Below are 24951 nucleotides of genomic sequence, written 5' to 3' on the forward strand. Positions count from 1 at the left end.
TTTGGAGAATTGTTGAGCCATCTTGAATCTGTGTGTGTGTGTCTGGATTAAGGTAGTAGGTGTAGGCATAAGTAGGTGCCGGAGGTTAATGGTACAGTTATTCTGTACAGCGTGCTTTCCTACCCAAAAACCAGATCAAAAAGAATTACAGGGTTTTTTTTTCTTTATTTGTGCCACATTGGCGGGGGTCAGGGAGATGATGAGACTTTGTGCCGATAGCCCCCATATGCCTCTTCTGCTCAGACACAGGACGCCAGGCCTCCCTGCCGTCACAGGACCTGGCCCCTCCCAGGCAAGTATGCTGACAGTGACTGGGGGTTTTTACTTTTTTTCTCCAAGATGCGTCCAGAACTTGGAGTGGCTGGTTTCCTATCAACGCATTCTCAAGGTGCATTACCCCAAATTGGAAGTGTCCGAAGACTGCCTGTACCTTAACATCTATGCACCAGCCCATGCAGACAATGGCTCCAAGCTCCCTGTAAGACTGCCTGCCAGGTGGGGGGTCGGGGTCCAGACAGCAGGTTCTTGGCCAGGGACCCAGGCAGAGTGGCTGGGTGTCTTGGATCCAGCCCACCCCCTGTTGGGTAAAAGGGAAATGTAATCACTTGACACATCAATGATTTTCTTTTTTTCTTTTTTATTTTTTTTAATGTTTTTATTTATTTCTGAGAGAGAGAGAGAGAGAGAGAGAGACAGTGTGAGCAGGGAAGGGTCAGAGAGAGAGGGAGACACAGAATCTGAAGCAGGCTCCAGGCTCTGAGCTGGCTGTCAGCACAGAGCCCCACGTGGGGCTTGAATCCATGAACCATGAGATCGTGACCTGAGCCGAAGTCAGATGCTCAACCGACTAAGCCATCCAGGTGCCCCAATAATTTTCTTAAAAAGCTGTTTAATGACAGATCCCCTCTATCATCCTTTCTGATTGCTTCTTTCTTGGCAATGACTTGGCCTTTGATTTTTATTTTGTTTTGTTTTTCCCCTCTGTTGAGTATTTAATGGTCTGTAAAGGTTTAGAAAGACACTGCTTACAAGGACTCTGTTTGTTTGGGAAAGCCTTCTTTAAAGAGGGTAATTACACCCTCCAATTTTTCTGTTTGCAACGAAGACAGGTAATAATACTAAATATTTCATTTAAGAGTGTAAAATACCTCTGTAGAAGGGAGTGGGAAAGCCATCATCTCCCTCCCATGCCACTGCAATGAGAGACTTGCTCTATCAGATCATAGCAACTGATATGCATATCAATGCATATTGAGCACTGACTATGTGTGCCAGGCACGGTACATTATCTCATTTAACTCCCACAGTAATTGTGGGTAAGGATTACTGAACCCATAGTACAGATTTAGAAGATGAGGCAGAAGGCCAGCATAAATGACTTGTACACACAGTGACTGGAAGGTCCAGTGTCAAAGTCAGTGCTTTGTCTGGCTCTCCTCTTCCCTCGGTGGCCTTATTTTCTTTTCCTGGCCCAAGACTTGTAGTCCCTAATATGGCCTTAAAAAAGAGAATTGAAAAGATTTATTAGTAAGTATATGAATCACGATAGTACAATGTGAATGTTTTATGTTGCCCAGTCCCAATTTTTCTAATTAATATAGTAAAGTTTTCACACTTCTCTTCCCTTTTTTTCTCTCCTGGCTTCTCTTCTCTCTATAGTAGTGGAAAGAGTTCAGTTAAAACCATTTAAGTGGATTTTGCTCTCCTGCACGTCTTACAGTGATTTCTGTCTTCCTGTGGGTCACAAGTTCAATGATATTTGGTTAATACTTTCTGAGCACTTTTGTTCTAAGAACTTAAATGCAGAATCTTGTTGAAATCTCACGATAACCCATAAATGAGACACTTTCATTCTTCACATGTTACAGATGAGAAAAATGAGCCTCAGAGAGGTTAAGTCATCTGCCCAACGTCACACAGCTTTTTAGTTGCAGAGCTGGGAATCACACCCAGGCCTACTTGCTTTCCCCTTGGCCTTCTTCAAAAGACAAAATCTCTGCTGCTATTTGAAAGGAAAGTGAGATGGTTATATTTCCCTAAAGAAGGAAGGTCCTAAATGTATGGGGAGGGGGTGTGAATGCCTAGCAGGCCAACTGGAGAATTCCTCTCCCTTCCGTAGGTGATGGTGTGGCTGCCCGGGGGCGCCTTCGAGACTGGCTCAGCCTCCCTCTTCGATGGGTCCGCCCTGGCTGCCTACGAGGATGTGCTGATTGTGACTACCCAGTACCGGCTAGGAATATTTGATTTTTTCAAGTAAGTGTCCCTGAGAGATTGACACCCCAGTCCCCAAGCCACAGCTGTATGGCAGCCATAGAGGATTCAGTGCCCAGCTGCATAAGGAAGAATGAGACTTCGCTGACATTGAATAGCTGTGGCCCAAATTAGTTAGGTAATCTTTGCAGGTATAACAGATAAATTCCCAAGTCTTGGTGGCTTCAAACAATAAAAATCTCTTTCTCAGTCAAGTAAAGTCCAGTTGAGTGATCCTGACTGACAGGCATCTTTCCACGTGGTCAGTGTAGCCCCAAGGTGTGCCCTGGAAGCTGAGGAAGCAGGGTGGGTGAGCAGTCACAGAGCTCCATGTCAAGGCTCCTCAGATGCAACCCCCCCTCCCCCCGAGGGTAGTCACTCCATTGTGTTGGCCTGCCTGTCTGCAGTAACGTCCAGCGTGCCCAGGCCTTCACCACGAGCCAGGCATGGTGCCGTGAGCTTGCTTGATATTTTCAACTCTCCCCCAGAGAAATCCTACAAGAAACAGACTGTTCTGATTCCCATCCTGCCGTTGAAAACTGGAGGTACAGAGAGGTGAAGCAACTTCCCAGAGCTCACAGAGCAGAGCCCAAGAACCTCTGTTATCCTATTTAGAACATAGCAGAACCTAAGCCCTGGCCAGGGGACAGTGTGAGCCAAGAGGAGTGGTGAGAGGCCACCGGCAAGTCCTTTGGGGAAGGCAGCAGGGAGTCCGGCACGATCCTACCCTTGGGGAGGCTCTCGGGGTCCTGGGGGAGGTAACACAGGCACGCAGCTATCCATGCTACCGGGCAGGATGTGATTAATGGTCTGAGGGTGCCAGGCAGCGCCAGGCGATGGGGCTGCAAGGAATCAAGAGAGGCGGCGCCTCCACGACAAGGTTGGCTTTGAGAGGAGGGGTCAGGGACAAGCGTACTTGGCAAAGGGGCTGCCTGAGCAGAAGCTGGGGAGGTTGGAAGGAAAGGTAGCAGCACCTGGACCTGGAGCAATATTTGCGAGCTGTGCTTTGGGCCTGAGGCCCTGGGCTGGGGCTCTGGGGCCGCAGTGGAGACAAGGAGGCCTGAGAGGGACCAGAGCAATTCCACTTTTAGCTGCACTGTACGTTGGGGTTCTGCAGAAGGTGCCTCTGGCAGAAAGGTTTCTGAAAATGGTTTCTAAACTCTGGGTTCTAGTAGGCAGGCAGATGAGGAGATGGGAGGAGATGGCTGTGGAAAGGGAGGGACTGGCTTGAACTGGAAAGGCCTTGAATGCCAGGCCATGCATAGAGGCTGATGGACCTAAGGGCGTACCTCTCAGCGCGGTATTTCAGGAAGGTCACTCCAGAGCAGGTGGAGGCTGGGCTGGGGGTGCCCAGGCTGCAGATGGGGAGTCTGGTCGGGAGGCTCCTGCACAGCCTTGATGCAGGCCACAAGGATACAGTAGGCTGGCAGTTGAACAACTAGAGGGATCACCAGCATGTACACAGTGCCTGTTGTGTACCTAGGCCGCCGGTCGTCACAACCACATGCGAAGCAGGCACCACCATTAGCCCTGTTTTTTTGTTTTTAATTTTTTTAAATGTTTTATTTATTTGAGAGAGAGAGAGAGAGAAGCGTGAGCAGGGGAGGGTCAGAGAGAGGGGGAGATACAGAATCCGAAGCAGGCTCCAGGCTCTGAGCTGGCTGTCAGCACAGAGCCAGACGTGGGGCTCAAATCCACGAACCGTGAGATCATGACCTGAGCCGAAGTCAGACACTTAACCGACAGAGCCACCCAGGCGCCCCACCATTAGCCCTGTTTTACACATGAGAACGTTGATGGGAAGAAGGATTTTTTAATGCTTATTTATTTGTTTTTGAGAGAGAGAGAGTGAGTGGATGAGGGGCAGAGAGAGAAAGAGAAAGAGAATCTCAAGCAGGCTGTGCGTGTCAGTGCAGAGCCCCAGGCAGGGCTCGAACTTACAAACCGTGAGATCATGACCTGAGCTAAAATCAAGACTTGGACGCTTAACTGACTGAACCACCTAGTAACCCCTGATGCGAAGCAGGTTAAGTGACTTGTCCGAGGTCACCCAGATCATAAGTGATCGGATTATGAATCTGGATAAATAGAAATGGAGGGATGGGAACTGATATAAAAGCTACAATGGGATGGAGATCAAATTGGCAGGTCTTGGCTCCTGACCAGATGTGGGGGTGGTGGGAGAGAGAAGGCAGAGAAGGAGCCAGCCCAGGGGTCATGGACAGGCACAGGGAACTAGCAGAAGGGGCAGTGAAGGGCCTGGAGAATGGAGGGGAGTAGAATATGATCCCAGGGCTACTCACATGGCACATACCCCATACTCACATGGATATTTATTTCTCTGGTTCTGTGGTATCTCCCCTTGTTTCCCCATTAATTGTCTGCCCTCCCTGAGAAAGGTGAAATTCTGCAGGGGTAGCGTCATGCAGGCATAGTTAGGAGTGTGGGCTCTGGGACCAGATTGGTTGGGTTGGAATTCCAAACCTGCAGCTTTCCATCGCTTAGGCGAGAGATCTGTCCCCTCTGTGTGTTGATTTCCTGTCTGGCAGGAATACTTTCCACGTATCTGGCAGTACCCTTAGGGCATGATCCTAGATTTCATGGAGAGGAGACACAGCCACTGCCCAAGGCACTTCCCAGCAGAGAGGGCGCATGGGGTGGTGGAATAAACTTCCCAGTGTCTCACTATCCCACCCTCAATGCCTCGGCCAGTGCCTCCCACTGAGCACACACAGCGGGGCGCCTGGATGATGCACTTCATACAGCTCAGCCTTTGGGGAGAGGACAGAGAAGGGTGGAGAGAAGACTCAAGGGGGTAAAGGAGAAAAGCCAGCACCACCTGCCTCACAGGTTGGGAAGGTCGTAGGAGCATCAGTCTTACAGCAGCTCACTGCCACTGCCCTGTCATTACCATTATTAGCCATGTAGTCATTCCCCAGAAGCTCTGTGTCCAGGGAGGTCTTGCTTTCTGGTGCAGACTAACTCTCAGGAACAGAACTTTTCTGGAATCCACAGATTCAGGGAAGCCTATGAATACCCTCAAATTGCACTTATAAAATTGTGCATTTTTCTGAAGTGCGTAGCTTTCATAAAATTGTAAAACAAAACAAAAACAAAACCACACACACACACACACACACACACACACACACACACACCTCAAATTTTAGCAGAGGATAAGAGCCAAGCTTGCTTCATGGTCCTGAGCCTCCGACCCTCAGCTCTTGACCACCAGCAGGAGTGGCCACCCACCCACAGCCTCCACCTCGAACTCCTTGAGCAGCAAGAAGCAGGTTGACATCCACTGAGTATTCTCACCCTACTTCTTTCCCCAGCACAGGGGATGAGCACGCCCACGGGAACTGGGCCTTCATGGACCAGATAGCCGCCCTAACCTGGGTCCAGGAGAACATCAAGTTCTTTGGTGGGGACCCACAGTCCGTGACCATCTTCGGAGAGTCCGCAGGAGCCATAAGCGTCTCCAGTCTTGTGAGTTCTCTTTGGGATTTGAACAAACGTTGGTGGGAGAGGTTACAAAAACGAGGACCGTGAATCACGTATGGCTGACTGGTGCTTTCATGTCAAACAAACACTTTTATACACATTGTCTCCATCAAGCCTCACAGAGAGTAAGGGGCTCTCTGTCATTTCGTGCACAAGAGCTGTCATCCAGAAGAGGTTTAATGAATTGCCTAAGATCACATCCTGAGTCACAGTTTGAAGAAAAATCCCTTATATTTATAGGGTCAAAGCTCTGGTGTCTATTTACCAGGACTGGTAATTACTTGTTTAATAGAAAAGTTCACCTAAAACTTTTTAAAAAGGGGGAGGGGGAGTGCATATAACATTGTATTTTAACTTCAAATGGAACATGTACCTTTCCCAACCTACAGTTTGGTATATGGTGTGGTATCTTTTCAAGGTTGGGCCTCTGGCCAGGGGTCCAGCGTGGCTCTCTGGCTTAGACCACCCATCAGATTCATGGTGCTCTAATTACCGTTGCAGCTTCTTTACAGTGAGCATGGACTTTAAAAGATGCGTGCTTTGTAGTCTGTGAATGAGGTGCATTTATGGAATTTTCTGCTCCCCTCCCACCTACCCCCACCATATTTTTCTCTTACCTTGTTCACACCTAATTTGCTGACAATATTTTTCAGCTGCTTGCCTTTATCACAGGTTTCTTTCCGCAAACAGTTTTGTTTTCTTTTTTACACGCATATTTCACTGGTTCCCGTGATGTTTCATTGATTATGTAATTGCAGTAGCAAGTGTAACTGACCAGACCAGTTGGGAAGACAACACACCTCCCTCTTGTTCAGAAACTGGTGGGAATAGAAGCCTGTAGTGGTGCTAGGAAACAGCCCACTGGCTCTGAGGGGCTGGCACCTCCAGGGCCTCTGTTAACACGTTAATCAGAAGTCAGTTACCTACAAATGCGCCAAGAGAGCTTCTGCTGTATAGCACTTGACAGTATACAAGATATTTTTGTATCTTCAAAATAATTCAGTAAGGTGAATTCTAATAACCCAACTTTACATATGTGATGACAACCCCCGTTGTGTGGGTACATGCTATTTGACCGGGCACTGGGCAAAGCCTTCTATATTTGTTACTTCCACTCTACGCAACAGTTCTTTGATAGGTGATCCATTTTTCCTTCCAGTTTTACAAGAAGCAAATTGATGCTCAGAAATATGAAACAATTTGCCCGAGATTCCCCCAGCTAGGAAGCGAAGGAGCTAGCTAGCAATCACACACCGGGGTGTTTGACCTCAAGGTCCCTGAAGAGCCTGGGGACTCAGGTTAAATAACTTGTCCACACCTCCATGGCTAGTCCTTGAGTCCCCCAAGTCAGGGCTTTTTTTGTAAGCATAGAGCTTTTAAGGAGGTTTCTCGAAGGAAAAGTGGCTGGTGCGTGTGCTGGATGGGGGGGTCCCCTGATAACTTTTCCTGGTCTCCTGTGTTCTCTCTCCAGATCCTGTCCCCCAGGACCAATGGCTTATTCCACAAAGCCATCATGGAGAGTGGGGTGGCCATCATCCCTCTCAAGAGATTCTCTAATGATAAGAGGGATAAGGATGTAGGTATATCACTAACACCTCTCCTCTACCTGGTCAGGGGAGAATATGGTCAGGTGTTGATAGACCCTGTGCTTGGCTGACCTACTGACTACAGCCAAAGAATCTGATGCTGGCCAAGGTGAGCCTTATTGCTCCATAGGAGGCCTGGTTCGACAGGAAATAGGTTCCCAGTGAAATACAGTCAGTGTGCATGACTCTGTGTGTGTGTGTGTGTGTGTGTGTGTGTGTGTGCGCACGCGCGCGCGTACATCAGTGCATATGTGATTGTTCTCACATCTTATCCATTATCTTCGCTTGGGATATATAACTCAGTCCCCTGTGTTATATACAGCTCATCTCCTCTACCTACTCCACTCTACCTAGAGTACTATGTTGAGAAAGATTCTGAGGCTGTTTCCAATTCAGTGGGAAATAACACTGTGACTGATTCTTGTTACCTGGCATGAGATTGTGAGGGGGTGGTGAGGCATATACCCCAGACTTTTGTCATCTGTCAACTTGTTTAGTGCCCTACCAGACAGTGAGGTCTTGGAGACCAAGGTCTCTGTATCTTCCGTGTCCCAGCATAACGCCTAGTGCATATTAGGTGACTATTGATGTTGGCTGAATGAATGAGTTAACAAATGAGCTGATTCAGTCGATGAATATTAAGCACGGGGCTGTGGAGCCACCTCCTGGGGACTATGCATTTTAGTGGTGCATTTGCTTACACACCTGATAGCAAATAACAGTGTTCACCAAGAGCAGAGACATGGATTTATAATATTGTAAAAATACTCTCAAGATACAGGGAGTACTGATTTGGGGCACACGATATATCGACTTTCAGTTTGTGCATATGTTTGTTCATCTGGCACACATAATGTTGAGTGTCCATTGTCCTTCCAGCTCTATGTTAGAACCTATGAGTTTATGAATGGGAAGGGCTACACTGACCTCAGAAGACCATAGTCATTTCATGACAAGAGTTTTTAACCTGGAGTCCGTGGGTAGTTGGGAGGTGATCCTTGAGCTCCTACAATTGTAGGCTGTATGCAGATTCTAAATGTTTGTGCGTTTTTCCAGGGAGAGGGTTTGTAGCTTTCATTGGATTCTCAGAGAGTTCATGACTCCCAGACACTTAGGGGCCACTACTTTCAAGGGATAAGCTCCCGTGGAAAGCTCAATGACTGGGCAAGGCAGGTTTACGAAAAGGCTAGGTAGAGAAGGTGGGCATCCTTGAGGCAACAGGAAATCAGAGGAGGAAGGGGTTCCTGGGGATTGCAGTGGTCTGAAAGGACATCCGGAGGAGGTGGGGAGAAGTGGAATTGATGTGAGACAGAAAAAAGCTGTTCAGAGTATTCTAGTCTGTGGTGGGGGTGAGGCTTAACAGAGCTGACAAGCTGACACTGATCCAAAGTCATGCCTCAACTGACAGTTAAGTCATGCTTGCAAAGCTGCTCCTCACACTTGGGGCTCCTGGCTCCACTCAGCATCCCGGAGTTGGGCTTCTGGGCTCAGTGGGACCTACTGCCAGCGGGGCCAATGCCATAGGACCGGTCTCTCTGTGACCAGGAATCCTGACTCTGGCCGACATACCACCTCCCCAACCACCTCCCCCCCCACTCCAGCAGTCGCTAAAGATGACAAGGAGGGTCAGGCGAGAGAATAAGGAGGCACAGTGCCAGCCTGTCCTCAGGGGCTGGCGAGGGGCAGCAGGCTTCATATATGAAGGATCAAGGACTCTTCAGTTTTCATTTTCTTGGCAACTTTCAGTGCCGCGCTCTGACCTGGTCCTTCTCTGGCAACAGCTGCAGGTGCTTGCGCACATCTGTGGTTGCGAGGCGTCTGACTCTGCTGCTCTGCTGCGGTGCCTGAGGGCAACACCCTCCAAGGAGTTATTGGACATCAACAAGGTGAAGGGGGGCAGGAGGGCTTGGGGCAGGGTTGTGCTTGAAATGGATAGCAGACAAATCCCACCACTCTCTTACTCACTTTGATGTGGGACTTGGAAAGATGGAGGTTGGGATTTATACTAGTGGCTATACTATTTTTGTATACTATTTATAGTAGTGGCTGTAGTAGTAGAACCATGATAGGTCATTTAAGGAACTTGACAGGCGAGGGGTGCTGCTTAGCTGGGAGAAGGTTCAGGAAAACGCAAAGGTTGTCTTTAAGTCACTGGGAAGAGGGACTCCCCCTGTTCCACATGCTGCCAGAAGCTAAAGTCAGTGTCAAGAGTGGAAGTTCTGTTAGGAAGCCATTTTGGCCTGGTATAACCAGGAAATTTTGAAAAACTCTGAAAGCGGGCCGGCTCCTTTAGATGGTAGTGAGACACCACCTCTGTAGGTATGCAAGCAAAGTCTAGATGACCACTGACAAATTTCAGTCACTGGACTGAATGAGCTTTTTGTGTCCCTTCCAATCTTGAGAGCTTCCGATGGTCCTTGGAAGAGCGAGATCATTATCTGTCAGATTCCAACCTGTGTTAAACACTTCGTTGGCATGGATGAAGGGTCTGATGTGAGTTGTGCTAAAGTCTGGGAGCTAGATAACAAGTCCTTGGCCCGATGGAGTGCAAAAGGTCTTCTGAGTCCTCCCTGCCATCCTCACTCCCAAACAGAGACCCAAAAAAGCCATGGATAGAATCAGGGGTTTCTTCCTGAGAGCCAAGAAAAATACTCAGCCAGATCAAGGGCACAGTGCTGAGGCGAACATCTCAGGAAGATGCTCATACTAATCCCCTCTGCTTCGGCCATTCCCCCGTCCCCTGCTCACCACTCTGCCTATTGCATTTGGCCAGTGGTTCTCAAACTTGAGGATGCATCAGAATCACCTGGAGGGCTTATCAAAACAAGCTGGCTTGGTTGCACCCCCCAGAGTTTCATATTCAGTAGGCCTGGACTGGGGCCTGAGAATTTTTCCTAACAGGTTCCCAGGTGATGTGCTGATGCAGCTGGTCAAGGACCCATACTTTGAAAATCACAGTTCTAGGATACTGTCTTTCTTAGTAAATACTATTTACTGTCCTCATTTAGCAGGTGAGGAAAGTAAGGCACAAAGAATTTGAGCCCCTTTGCCTAAGAAAGCGCAGGGCTGGCTGGGCAAAACCAATACTATAGGATGGACCAAAGGTGGCTTTTTCCTTTCTTGATGCAGTTTGACCACTGCACGGTGGGTTGACCCTCCTTAGCTAGGGGCTTGGGGACAGCGGATTTCGTGAACAGAAACAGATGCTGATTTTTCTTTTTCCTTATTTCAGAAAACCAACTCTTTCACTCGAGTGGTTGATGGTGTTTTCTTTCCTGATGAGCCTCTAGACCTATTGATTCAAAAAACATTTCATTCAATTCCTTCTATCATCGGAGTCAATAACCACGAGTGTGGCTTCCTGCTGCCCAGGGTAAGGATCCCAGCTGTCCTTCCTGTCGCTTGCTCAGCGGTGAGGCAGCTGTGCTGAGCTCTGTCATCAGTGAAACCGAGTGTTGTGCAGGAGCCCAGCAGCCAGGGACACGGTGATGCCCCTTCCTCTCTCTGAAGGAGGGTAGTAGCTGAGGACCAAAGGCAGCCGTAGTAGCATCTGCCCCGCCCCTCATATAAGGTTCATGGAGAAAGACACAACTCTATGAAAAAAGTAAGAGAGGATGGATCCATTTGAGCTTTATTCAAAACATTACAATGACCACAGTTCCTGCTTCCAAGATGAATTTCATGCTGGTTTGGAAAATTTTCAGGCCTTTACAATTTTCGTGTCCTGTTACAGCATTTTGACTTCCAAGAATGCTCTCTGGGCTTGTACAAGTTGCAAAGTCATTGAACTGTTTTATTCATTCAACAAGTATGAAGGGAACAATTACTTGACGCTCTAAACACTGGTAAAGAGCAAGCTCTCAACAGCAAACTAGTCACACGCTTCCAGCTTTCTGCAAGCTCATGTCCTACAGGGGAGGGTCAGATGAAACGCGAGGTTGAAAAGATGGGTTCAGAAAGTGGTAAGTGCCAGGAAGGACAGAAACTGGTGAGAAAAGGTCTTCATGGAGGAGAAACAGTGGTCAGGAAAGGCTTCTCTGAGGAGGGATTATTTGTGCTCAGGCTGGGTGCTGAGAAGGAGCCATGATTTCCAGACCCTGCCATTTAAGAAGACCGTCTCAATTTGAAATAAACTTTTCGTCTGTCCTCAGAAGGGGAGGAATGCTCAAATCCATGACATCATCACAGCTCAATCATGGAGACCAGCCTCCTCCTCTTAAGCTGAGGGAAATGTGGTTATCAAATACAGAGGCTTGCCAAGGTTCAAGGCTAGTTGGCGGCTGTTGAGAACCAGAGCCCTGAGTCCATTGGGCTATTAAAGGCATGCTCTACCATTGTGAACGTGACTTACAGAGCAATGTTTTGGGGTAGGTAGGAGGGAGGATCTTTCTCCTCGTGTTGTAAATGAGGCGTCTGAGTCACGGACTGTGGCTTCAGTAAGGCCTTTTGATGCTGCCAGGTCTGCTAGAAAGAAGGCAGGTGCTACTGATGACGGCCACCAGCACCAGAACCACTGCAACCATCCCGAGGGCTTCCATATGCCAAGTGCACACCATCTGTGTGACAACTTGCAAATGGGCATTGTTATTCCTGGTTTTTCAGTTAAAGAAACTTAGCCTCAGAAAGGCTAAAATTCCTTTCCCAAGGCTCCCAGCTGGGGGAGGAGACAGTGGTGTATAATTTCTTCATGCATTTAGGCTCTGCCATTAAATGTTGGTTTCTCTGTTAACCCACTGTGTGACCTCAAGGGAACTGCCCAACCTCTCTGAACCTCCGTTCCTTAATCTGTGATATAGGGCTGATCTTACTCCCTGCTTCACAAGTACACATCAGTAAATGTTAGATATTGGAGTTATTCAAGTGGCAGAATGGGAATTGGTGCCCGGGTCTGCATAGCTCAAGAGTCTGCATCAGCGCGGGTATTTCAAGTGACCTTGCAATGACATCCACTGTTGGCCACTGGAGATCCTAGGAAATCCTGCAAAATCAAGTCTTAGCTGCTGAACATATAGAGAGGTTCTTAGTGGTTGAAATATACTTGTGGATAAATTGAATGACTCTGGAGCTTCCCTCTGATTCCAGGAGACAGAGATGTTTAAATATTTACTCTAGTGATTTATTATCTCAAGAATTTCAGCAGAAAATGTCAAAGGGAAATTCATTTGAAAAGTGAAGAGTATTTCTACCCTCTCATGTTTTTAAGCTATAATACTGGCCAGGGACGGATCATTTAGCAAGTAATTACTCATAGCTCTTACTATGTACCGAGCATAGCCTCTGTTCTTTTTTTTAAAAATATTCATTTATTTTGAGAGAGTGCACGCACACACAACCAGGGGAGGGGCAGAGAGAGAATCCCATGCAGACCCAGCACTATTAGTTAGCAAAGAGCCTGATGTGGGGCTTGATCTCACAAACTGTGACATCATGACCTGAGCCAAAATCAAGAGTTGGACACCTAACCAACGGAGCCACCGGGGCACCCAGGCAGAGCCTATATTCTTAACCACCAGTCTTGCCTCCTCACTGGCTGTCTGCAAACTGCTGGCTTCTCAGAGGCCCTGATTGTAAAGGTCTCTAGAAAGAAGACAGGAAATCACTACTTTGAGATTTTTCTGGCCTCTCTTTGAATGTGGTATCAAAGCCAAGCTGTAGCCCGTATTAGTTTGCCAGGGCCGCCATAGCAAAATACCACAGACCAGGTGGCTTAAACAACAGAAACTTATTTTCTCACAGTTCCAGGGGCTGGAAGTCCAAGATCAAGGTGTCAGCAGGTTCAATTTCTTCTGGGGCCTCCCTCCTTGGCTTGCATGAGGCCGTCTTCTCCCTGTGTCCCCCACATGGTCTTTGCCCTGTGTACACACACCCCTGGTATCTGTGTGTCAGAATTTCTTCTTCCTGTAAGGACACCAGTCAGGTTGCATTAGGGCCCAACTACTATCTTCCCTTTCATTTTATCACTTTTTGAAAAACCTGGTCTCTACTTCATCACATTCTGAGGTTCTGGGGGTTAGGTCTTCAACATGGGAATGGGGTCGGGGGGACACATTTCAGCTCATCACATGGTCTTTCCACAGGGCAGCCACTTGGGCCCCACAAGACCACAGGTATGGCAGGGAATGGCTGCCTTTTAGCAAATGTGAGAAGAGACTTCATTGCTCCAACCCACTAAGGCCACTCCTGCATATCGCCCTTGGGGGCTGAACCGGGTCCTGCTCTTCCCAGCCTCCCCTCTAAAAGGCAGGCACCTCAGCCCTCAGAGAGACCACTTTCTCTTCTGGTGACCTAAGGTGCTCACAGAGAACGCCCTGCTTATCTCCACAGAACGAGTTTCCTGAGATCTTTGGGGGCCTCAACAGGTCTCTGGCCCTGAGCTCGATACACAAGGTCCTGGTAAGTGAGCTGAGGCAACTGTGACTCTTCAGAGATTCACCTATTTAACAAACCTCCTTGGGTCACACTCAGCAGTAGGGGCTGGGGCTACAGTCATTCCTCATTCACTCATTCAGTGAATCTTTGCCAAATAGAGTACCCCAGTCCCTTATATTCACAATCTCAAAATCCAAGGAGCCCTGAAAAACAGCCTGCAGGGCAGCCGAACCTTCCCTAGCTAATTCATGGCCGTTGGGCTTTATTGTTCGCATCCTCTGCATTCATTCATGTGCTTCTCTGATGACATAAGTAATGTGGGGACCGCCCCCAGAGCATGTGACATAATATGCAGCCTCTGTACTGAATTATTTATCCACAGTCAGCAAAGTTCTGAATTCTGAAACATACCCGGAACTAAGGACCCGTATTCACTACATGCCAGCCAGGCACTGTTTTAGGTTCTAGCGAGGCCAAGGGCCATGACTCAACCATTTTTCCATTTACTCCCTGCACAGATACATCAGTATCAGGTCTTAAGCCAGATGCTAGATGTAGGAGGGGATTCCTTTCTCTTCTTCCCTCCTTTTGCCGTAAACATTTATCCAGTGTGAACTCTGTACCAGGTTCCTTTCATGCCCTTATTCACTGACTGGATGCTTGTTGAGAGCCCAGGCTTCCGTAGGCACTGAGGTACGGTGATAAGCCAGCACTCACTTTATGCTTGCAGAACCTGGAGACTTGCGGGGGGGTGGGGGTGGGAGGTGATGGAATGAGGAGGCACTTCAGCAGTGTCTACAAACCAGAGCAGAGGAATGTTCGAGGCCCTGTGGTGTCCACAGAGGAAGCTGGTGGCTCCCTCATGGAGAAGAGTCTTGAAGAATGAGTTGGGTTTGTCTGGCTGGTAGAGGAAGAGGGGCCAGAGAAGCTTGAGGACCCAAGGTTAGAGGAGTGTGGTGAGGTCAGCTGCAGGGCAGGCTGCAGTAGAGGAGGGTGCTTGCAGCTGTTACATGCTCTGAAAGGAGTGTGCAGTTCAGCCCAGGGGCTGGGAACAGAGGAAGAGTGGTGTGATTGGACTTCCATTTTGGAAAGAGCCCTCTGGCCATAGACTGGAGGCAGGGGATCCCTCTGGCCCCAAGGCTCAGAGGGAATGTTTGATGGGATCTTGGTTATCTAGTGATGCAAACTGGGATTAAGGTTTGAGAGATATTTAAAATATGTAAGTCAGAGAGTGAGACCTCGCAGGCTGAATTGGAGATGGCCTCATGGAGGAGGAGGTCATTGATCTGGTTTAGGAAAGGGGAACATTTGATCAGAGGGCATTTCAAAAGTAGGTATCTTGAGCCAGGTTCCAGGAGTGGGAAGTCGGCCTTGGGGGTGGGGGGTGCAGGAGGCCTGGAAGGGCTCACAGTCCCTCCTAGGTGGCAGAGCAAGTACTTTTCAAATGATTAAGTTGTTCTCTGGTGCAGAAGGCATAGCCTTGCTCTAGAATCCAAGGGGTCTGCACTGCGAATATCTGACTGGGGCTCACCAGACGGTCCACAGAGCAGCTGTACCTACCTTGGAAACCTCAAGCTCCTCGGGGTCTGCTGGTTATACGGTCCAAGTCAGAGGCACCTGCAACAAGAGCCTGGACTTGCTCTGGGCTTGATTAAAAGCACGCAGCCTTCAGAGGACCTGGTGAACGAGTGTGAGCAGTGCTGCCTGGTGTGCTGTATACTGCCTCCAAATTCCAGAGAAGTGTCTGCAGGACCGTGCCTGTTTTCCTGTTGGGGGCTGGGGGCAGTGGCTGAGGTGCCATAACTTGTCCCCACATTCCACAGATCCCCAAGAACATCACCTGAATCTTCATGAAGTTTACTTTGCATCCTCTGGCATCTGTGCTGGGGGCAAGCTGAGGGGTTGAAGATAGGGAGGCAGCCCAGTGTTGAGCCAAGAAGGCATGGAATGCTCTGATAAGGGATTTGGCAATAGATCTTGAGGGAAACCAATAGAACAGAAGACGGGCTCTGTGCCAGACAGCATGTTTCTTTCTTCGTATCTCATGTAATGCTCCACACAACCTATTTTTTAATAGATGAGGGAACTCCAAGAGACCAACTAGCTCAAATCAGCAAAGGACTGGAGGCAGTGCTACTACCAGAAGCAGGCCTCCTGGGTGTGGGACCTGTGTAGGCACAAAGGTCTACACTCAGAAGAGTTCTATACTTGGTTGAACGCCATGTTTCACCATCTTGAAATTGGTATCATTTTTGAACAAGGTTGCCCTGCAAACCACGTAGCCAGTTCTGTCCAGGGATGGCTGTTTCTGGAACATCTCACAGAGGCAAGTGCACTGAGATTAGGAGCATGAAATTTGGCTGCAAGTAAGTTTGTGAAAGAATCATGGTTGTACCAGTTTGGACAACCTCTTAACCTCTAAGCCTCAGTGCCCTCATCTGTGAAATGGGGCTAATTTTGATATTTCCATCAGGGGGTCACTGTGTGGATTAAATGAGACGATGCATGTAAAGACCTCAGAATCATGCTTGCCCAGGCAAGTGCTTAACATGTTGGTTGTGGCTGACTGGCTCTCCTGTGGCCATGATTTTTTACAGCACATCCCCACCCAGTATTTGTACCTTGCGGCTGATCAATACTTCTACAACAAGCATTCCCCGATTGAAATACGAGATAGTTTTCTGGACTTGCTTGGAGATGTGCTCTTTGTGGTCCCTGGGGTGGTCACAGCTCGATATCATAGAGGTGAGTCTCTGAGCAGTACCCGCTGTCCGGCTGCAGCAGGGTCACAGCCCAGCAAGGCCAGTGGCTGCAGGAATTCTTGCTGCCTGATGGCTGGCCCTGCTCCACCCTTCTGTTCCCTCGGTGGGAGGGAGTTCCCAAGGATGTCTGGGATATACCCCTGCATGCTGACCTGTGCAATTGCCCTGACTTTCAGAGTTCAGGGGCAGTGATCAGTTCTTGTAGTTTCTGTTTCTTCTCTTTCTTCAGGACCATGCAGAAAATTCCCACCTCCCCATAATCTTGTTTCCCAGATTCCTTTCTCTGAAAGTGTCTTCCCAAACATTTTAGCCATATGGAGTGGTGGAGTAATCAGAGAGTATTACTGGTGGAGGCACAAACCTTGTTTCCCTCCTTCCCCTCCCCCGCCCTTATTCCTTCTCTCTCTCTTTCTCTTTCTCTTCCATTCCCCTTTCCTTCTATTTCCACACTTTTTTTTTTTTTTTTTATCAAGAGCCTACTATGTTCCTGACAGTACTGTGGTCCCTAAAGTTTCATCAGTGCAAAAAACAAAGACACCATGAAACTGACATCCTAGGTGGGGAGACTAACAAACAAGTAAAGATAGAATATATATGTGTTAGATGGTAATTTAAGTAAAATAAAACAGGGCAGGGATAGCAGCTGCAGGACCCTGTGGGATTCTGTATCAGAAGGTCTGCAAAGGTGAAAGAGACTGAGGACCAGGAACAGACTCATGAATTTGGAAACACAGAGGTCACTGGTGACCTTGACAAGAACTATTGTGATAAGATGATGGGGGTAAAAGCCTGATTCAAACAGATTCAAGAGAAAATGAGCAAGCTGATCTCCAAAGAATACAATCTCAATCTCAAATTTTCACCAGTGGGTTTGGAGAAATGAATGAATTGATTTTAAAAATTTACATGGAGAGTTAAGGATAGCCAGAACAATCTTGAACAAGAATACCAAAGTTATCTGATTTCAAGTGTTATTTTTGAATACAGCAATTAAGAAAGTCTGGTGTTGGCTGAAGAATAGACAAATAGAACAGAGTGGGGAGTCCAGAAATAGACAGTTAACCAGTTTTTGACAGAGGTGCTGAATAATTCAATGGAGAAAGGAAATTCTGTTCAAAAAACAGAGCTGGAATAACTGGATATGTATGTAGAAAAAGTGAGCCTGACCCCTCTAACTCACACTATACACAAAAATCAATGTGAGATGAGTTGTAGACCCAAATGTAACAAATAAATTTTTTTTCTCATCAAAAAACCACTATTAACAATGTTAGCAAAAATGGTGGAGGAGGAAACTCCGAAATCTGTCCCACCTCAAAAGCAGTGAAGAAACTTGCAAGTACTGTCAGAAGCAATTTTTATCAGAACTCTGGAAATAAATCAAGGGTTTATAGCAAGCAAAGGAACATTTAATCAAGATGTAGACCCTGAAGTGTCGGTGAGAGTGTTTGTGGCATTTTAACTTACTCTGCACCGTTTCCTGCCACCAGCTAGGCAAGGGCCTTAAGGACAGCAGCCCACGTTTATAGTATAGGCTCCTAGTGCTGGAGGGAGAAAAAGAGACCTTATTCTCAAAGAACTGTAGATGTTTGCTTTGACCTATCTGGCAGCTCCCTAAACAACTAAGCTAAAAGGGCTTGCTTTCATTTCACCTAACATAGAGCTCTCTCAGGGATTAGACACCTACCTGGAGGGCATTTTTCATGAACATCTAAGGGTAAGTGCATTGGCTGCTACCACTAGGGGCAAGGGATAACAGTTGGAATAAACAATAGACAATACTTGGGAGGAAAAGGTGCACAATGAGATGCTCTGGAAAGAAAAGCTTGAAAAGCTCCCCATATACCTGGGAATTTAGAAGGCCTTGTGCATAATCAGAGTGGGGAGCATGCTCAGAAAAGGCCTGAGATGGCCCTAGGCTATTATATCTGTCTGACCTGCAGGCTCTGCTCAAAGATAAGTGGAAAGTAAGTAAGAGTTATACACTGTCTGGCTGAGTGTTGAAGGGTGCTCCAACACACATACACTGCCCATCTTCAAAGACTGGGAGATTCTGTTTGTTTGTTCTAGGCATTTATGAAAACCTCAGCTGACCCATAAAATTATTAGTTGACCACTAAGATAAAAGGAGAAAGACTTTGGTGGCCACACATGAACAAGAATAGTCAAAAGTAGTACAGAAACATTTCTAAACCAACAGATGACCATAACCACAACAAGCAGCAACAACAAACCATGGAAAGGAGGAAGAATCTGATGTTCAGAGTTGCCACATTATAATACTCAAAATCACCAGTTGTCAACAAAACATTACAAGGCATGCAAAGTAATGGGAAAGTATGGCCCATAGACAGGAAAATAATTAATAGAAACTGTCCCTGAAGAACTCCAGACATTAGATTTACTAATGACTTTAAACCAACTATTAAATATGCTCAAATAGCTAAAGAAAACCACATATAAAAAATTAAAGGAAACCATAGGAATGATTTTTCACCACATAGAGAAACAATAAAGAAAATTTATAAAGTTATAAAAGGACCAAATAGACATTCTGGCATTGAAAAATACAACAACTGAGATGGAAAATTCACTAGAGGGACTCCATGGCAGATTTGAGCACAGAGAAGAAATAAATAGAGAACTTGGACATAAAACCATAGAGATTACCCAATGTGAGCATCAGAAAGAAAAAGGAATGAAGAAAAACGAACAGAGTTCAAGAGGCCTGTGGGAAACCATCAAACATCCCAACATATGCATGACAGGACTTCCAGAAGGAGAGGAGAGAGAAAAGAGATAATAATATTAAAAAAGTAATTATCAAAATGTCTCAAATTTGATGAAAGATGTAAATATTCATGTACATGAATTTCGGTGACTCCCAAGTAGGAGGAAACTCAGATATACATAGAGACACATTACAATCACTTGAAAACCAAAAACAGAAATTCCTGAAAGAGGTAAGAGAGAATAGACTGATCAGGTACAAAGTAGTTTCGATAAGATTAACAGCGGATTTTTCAATAGAAACCACAAAGGCCAGAATGGCTTATTCAAAGTGCTGAAAAATAAGAAAAGCGCCTGCCAACCAAGATTTCCGTATCTGTCAAAACTATCTTCAAAAATGAAGGAGTAATCAAGACATTTCCAGATAAACAAAACCTGAGAGAGTTTGTCATTAGTAAACCTGCCTAATAAGAAGTGATAAAGGGAGTCCCTAAGGCTGAAGCTAAAGGACACTAGACAGTATCTCAAACCCACAAGAAGAAAAAAGAACACCACTAAAGGTACTCATATTACTTATGTTTACTTATAGAAGTCATTACTAATTTATTTTTGGTTCTCTAACATCTCTTTTCTTCCTATATGATTTAAAAGACAAGTGTTAAGAACAATTATTATAAACCTACGTTTTGACATACAGTGCATCAAGATTCAACTTGTGACAACAACATGAAGGCACAGAGCTATAAAGAGGAAAAGTTTTTGTATCCTATTGAGACAAAGTTGGTATTAATTTGAAATACATTATTATAAATTAGGATGTTAATTGTAATCCCCAGGGTAACCACTTAGAAAATAACTACAAATATGTATAGTAAAAGAAACAAGAGGGGAATCAAACTGGAACACTAGAAAATCTTATCTAACACAAAAGAAGGCAGTAATAGAAGACTTGAAGAATAAAAATATATAGGACATATTGGGAAACAAATAGTAAAATGGCAGAAATAAATCCTTCCTAGGATTCAGTAATTACACTAAATATAAATGGATTCTCTCAAAAGGCAGAGATTGCAGAATGAATGGATTATAAAAATATAGTCCAACTGTATGCTGTCTACAAGAGACTCACTTTAGAACTAATGATACAAATAGGTTGGAAGTAACAATGGATTCTTGGATATAACACCAAAAGCATAATGAAAAAAAGTAGATAAACTGGACTTCCTCAAAATTAAAAATTATTGTGCATCAAAGGATAATGTAAAGAAGGTGAAAAGGCAATCCACAGAATGGGAGAAAATATTTGCAAATCATATACAGTAAACCTGTGGATTGAGAGTAATTTGTTCTGCAAGTGTTCCGCAAGACAAGCAAACATTTCTAATAAAATTTAACTTGATAAATGAACAATGTCTTGCAATACAAGTAGTACATGACGCCAAGCATCACATGATCACAACTGAGCCATTGATTCTTCTCACTCACTCTTATTGCAGGATTGTGGGTGATCATCTCCCATGCTCAGATGCTCAGTCTCAGGCTACAGTGTTTGGCAGAAATCAGTGATTTTTCAAAACATTGGAAGGTGCCCACAACTGGCACTAGTATATTTTTTGTCACTTCAAAACACCTATGGACAGTTCTTTGCTTTTCCATACAAGAATAAGCTTAGGAATGCTTTGCTTCATTCTAAGTCAGGTTGCCTGAGATGTACACACTTTCCTCTGCTGTCTTTTTGCCAGTTACATTAAACACAGTAGATGACAAGAGTTTATTAATCCTGCACATAGTTAACATCTATGTGAGCATACACAGTGGTCCCCATGCAGAAAAGCATTGAAAGGAAAGGTGGTAAGAAGAAGGAGATGATTACAGTGGAAGTTAAGAAGTAAATCATTGAGAGATGAGAACGAGGTATGTGAGTGGCTGAAATTGCAAGATTTTATCGGAAGTCTACATTGAGCATTTGCACAGTATTAAAGCAGAAAGAAGAAATAGGGGGCTAGATGCAGCAAAAGGAGTCAGGATAATATTAAAGCAATGACCACATGTTCTGGAAGAGGTAGAAGAGTTGCTTCTGGATTGGATAAATGAGAAGCAACTAGCAGGTGATACTGTGACCAAGAACTTTATCTACGAGAAGGCAAAGGCCTTGTACACTGACCTCGTAAGTAAACTGCCAGGTACGTCAACAGAAAATGAGGAAAGCTTCAAGGCAAGGAGTGGATGGTTTGATAACTTTAAGAGGAGAAGTGGCATCCATAGTGTTGTGAGGCATGGAGAGGCTTTCAGTTCAGATGCTAAAGCAGCTGACATGTTCACTACCAAGTTCAAGAAGCTCATGGTTTCCAAATGTTACCTGCTGGAGTAAGTTTTTAACTGTGATGAGATGAGGCTGTTTTGCAAAAAGATGCCAAAGAGGACCTACATTATAGATTATAAGCATGTTCCAGAATGAATTATGCTCGCAAACCAAGGTTTTACTGTATATGATAAGGGTCTATTATTTGGAATATATGAAGGACTCTTCAACTCAACAAAATTCAGAAGTGGGCAAAGAATTGAATGGACATCTCTCTAAAATAGATATGCAAATGACTAATAATAAGCACACCAAAGGGTGATCAACATTATTAGCCATGAAGGAAGGCAAATCAAATCAAGTCACAGTGCCATACCACTTCATAGCCACTAGAGTGGCTGTAATAAAAGAGCAAATAAATAAATGGAAACCAGGAAATAACAATGTTATTGAGAATGTGGAGAGACTAGCACTCTCATATACAGCTGGTAGGAATGGTAAATGGCATATGCAATGTGGAAGATGGTTTGGCTGTTCCTCAAAAACTTAAACATAAAATTGCCATATAACTCAGCAATTCCACTCTAGGGATATACCCAAGACAATAGAAAACAATAATCTGACATGAATGTTCATAGCAGCCTTATTTAGAGAGACCAAAAAGTGGTAACAAAGCCAAAGGTCCATCGGCTGGATGAGAGGATAAACAAAATGTGGTGTCTACCTACAATGGATTATTATTTGGCCATAGTGAGAAATGAAATGCTGGTGCATGCTACAACATTGTTGAACCACAAAAACGTGCTAAGTGAAAGAAGCCAGACACAAAAGGCTGCCTCTGTGATTCCATTTATATGAAATGTCCGAATAGGCAAGTCCACAGAGACAGAAAGCGGTTTCTGAAGGACAGGAGGGAAGAGCAAATGGAGAGCGACTGCGTAAGGGGTCTGGGGCTTCTGTCTGGGGTGCTGAAAATGTTCTGGACCTAGATATTGGTGAAGGTTGCACATTCTGAACATAGTGAAAGCCACTGATTTACACACTTTGAAATGGTTACAGTGGTGAATTTCACATTATATGTATTTTACATTAAAAAAAAAACCTAGTGCTGTTACAAAAATGAAGAGGGAAGACACAGACTGGAACAAAATATTCACAACATAATTATCTGACAAAAATTCATATCCAGGATATGAGAGCTCTTACAATTCAATAATGGAGAGGCAAACAGTCCAATTACAAATGGATAAAAGGCTTGAAGGGATACTCCACAAAACAAGATATATGAAAGCGTTTTGGCAGATGAAAAGGTACTCAATGTTATTAGTCATCAGGGAAATGCAAAATAAACTTCAAATGAGGAAAACATTTACACCTACTAGAATGGCTAATATTAAAAACACAGAGGCGCCTGGATGTCCCAGTAGGTTTAGTCTCGACTCTTGGTTTTGACTCAGGTCATGATCTCATGGTTCGTGAGCTTGAGCCCTGCATTGGGCTCACACTGACAGTGTGGCCTCTGCTTGGGATTCTCTCTCTTCCTCTCTCTCTCTGCCCCTCCCATGCTCTCTCTCTCCCTCTTAAAATTTTACAAACTTAAAAAAACACACAAACCATACCCAGAAGTACTGCCAAGGATATGGAATATTCAGAAGTATCATGTACTTCTGGAAGGAATATAAAATGATATAACCATTCTGGAAAGCTGTCAGTTTCTTACACAGTTTAATGTACACCTACCCTGTTACTCAACCATGCTATTCTTAGATATTCACTGAAGAAAAGTGAAAACATATGTCCTTACAAAAGCCTTGTATATGGATATCCCTAGCAGCTTTAATCATAATACCACCAAACTGGAAAGAACCTAAAAGTCTATCATCAGATGAGTGGATAAATAAATTGTGGTATGTCCATCCAGTAGCATACTACTTGGTGATTAAAAAAAAAAAAAAAGAATCAACCACTGATGCATGCAATAACATGCATGAATCTCAAAAACATTACACTGAGGAAAAGAAGCCAGACACAGGAAAGTATATATATTGTGTTATTCCATTTTCAGAGAGGTCAAGGACAAGCAAAATTAATCTGTGGTGACAGGACTAAAAACACTGATTACCCTTTGGTAGAGTGACTATAAAGACACACAAGGGAATTTTCCTGGTTAATAGAAATGTTCTGTGTACCTTGGCATGGTGACTACAAGAATGTCAGTGCATTTGTAAATACTCATCAACCCGTATCATTAAAATCTGCGTTTTTTTTTATTGCCCATAAATGATACTTCAATTAATAGAGAGAAGGAGAGAGGAAGCAGAGATGATGAGTAATGTCAGGACTTGCTGCAAGGAATTTAGAGAGATAAGCCAGTAACCAGAGGGGAAGCTGAGACCAAGAGTACGTGTGTTTGTGTGTGCCTGTGTGTGTGCATGTGTATGTGTGCCTGTGTGTGTCCGTGCATGTGTGTGTGCACATGTGTATGCTGGGGTGTGTGTTGCACATATGTGTACGCATGATAATGGGAGAATCTGTAAGTACTCTGTGATGGCAGTGAGCCAGTAGAGAAAATTTGATGATGCAGGGAAATAAGGGGGGAATTACAAAACAAAGCCCTTCAGCTGAAGAGAGATGAAAGAATGTTGAAAGCAAGGAATCACTTTGTTCGCTTTACCTCCAGACAGTTGAACCAGAGTCAGTCACGAGAAGTCACAGGGAGGTAGGTCCTGGCTCAGTAAGAAAGCCTTTTAGAGAAGTCGAAAACTATTGCCCTCTCAGACTGCCTGAGGGGTGGTGAGCTCTTGCTAGCAAGGGCGTAGGGGCTGCTGTGGAAGGAAGTGCTGGCCTCCAGCAAAGAAGAGGGAAGTTAGCGTGGTTCAAGTCACTGGTCTTCTCTGAGCCGTCCCACCCATGGGTTTGTCGGGCCAAGACCAGCAGGATAGGGCTGCGGGATGGCCCCGGCTCCACTGCGCATGCGCACCAGCCTCAGGCCCCTTCCTGCCTCCCCAGATGCTGGCGCACCTGTCTACTTCTATGACTTTCAACACCCGCCCCAGTGCTTAAAGGACACAAGGCCGGCTTTCGTGAAAGCTGATCACACTGATGAAATCCGCTTCGTCTTTGGAGGTGCCTTCCTGAAAGGCGACATTGTCATGTTCGGTAAGAAACAGGCTTTCGGGGGCTTCGGCTCTTGCAGGGACTGGAGCTTGGGATGTGCTGGGGAGAAGGCATGACCCCACCGCTGTTAGCACGAAGCCCCTCACCCGCCCAATATTATGGAAGAGTCCAGTGGACTGGTGAGTTAGGATTTAATCAGTGGTTTACAGACACAGCCATTCCCTGCAAAATGCCCCCCCCCCCCCCGCTCGTCTTTAAAAACCAAGATGAAAAGGAGTTGCCAGCATTTGCTTGATAAGTGTTTCTCTTCATACTAAACCCTAAAGGGGTG

The 24951-nt window shown here is 45.5% G+C and overlaps 1 protein-coding gene across 2 annotated transcripts in view; it reads left to right on the forward strand.

Annotated features, from left to right (window-relative positions):
* Window positions 1–24951, forward strand: part of CES5A (carboxylesterase 5A) — a 30488-nt gene that overhangs the window by 2934 nt on the left and 2603 nt on the right. Inside the window, exons 3-11 of one of the 2 annotated variants that reach the window (XM_039242046.1) lie at window positions 340–478; window positions 2120–2253; window positions 5586–5739; window positions 7226–7330; window positions 9122–9226; window positions 10573–10713; window positions 13665–13733; window positions 16307–16454; window positions 24513–24662. In XM_039242046.1, coding sequence (XP_039097977.1) covers window positions 340–478; window positions 2120–2253; window positions 5586–5739; window positions 7226–7330; window positions 9122–9226; window positions 10573–10713; window positions 13665–13733; window positions 16307–16454; window positions 24513–24662 — 1145 coding nt within the window. The remainder of the gene's footprint in view (window positions 1–339; window positions 479–2119; window positions 2254–5585; window positions 5740–7225; window positions 7331–9121; window positions 9227–10572; window positions 10714–13664; window positions 13734–16306; window positions 16455–24512; window positions 24663–24951) is intronic. The other variant, XM_039242055.1, reaches the window with a different exon arrangement.

This window comes from Hyaena hyaena, unplaced genomic scaffold (genome assembly GCF_003009895.1).
Source record: "Hyaena hyaena isolate Hyena2069 unplaced genomic scaffold, ASM300989v1 scaffold_7, whole genome shotgun sequence".
NCBI classification, from domain to species: Eukaryota; Metazoa; Chordata; class Mammalia; order Carnivora; family Hyaenidae; genus Hyaena; species Hyaena hyaena.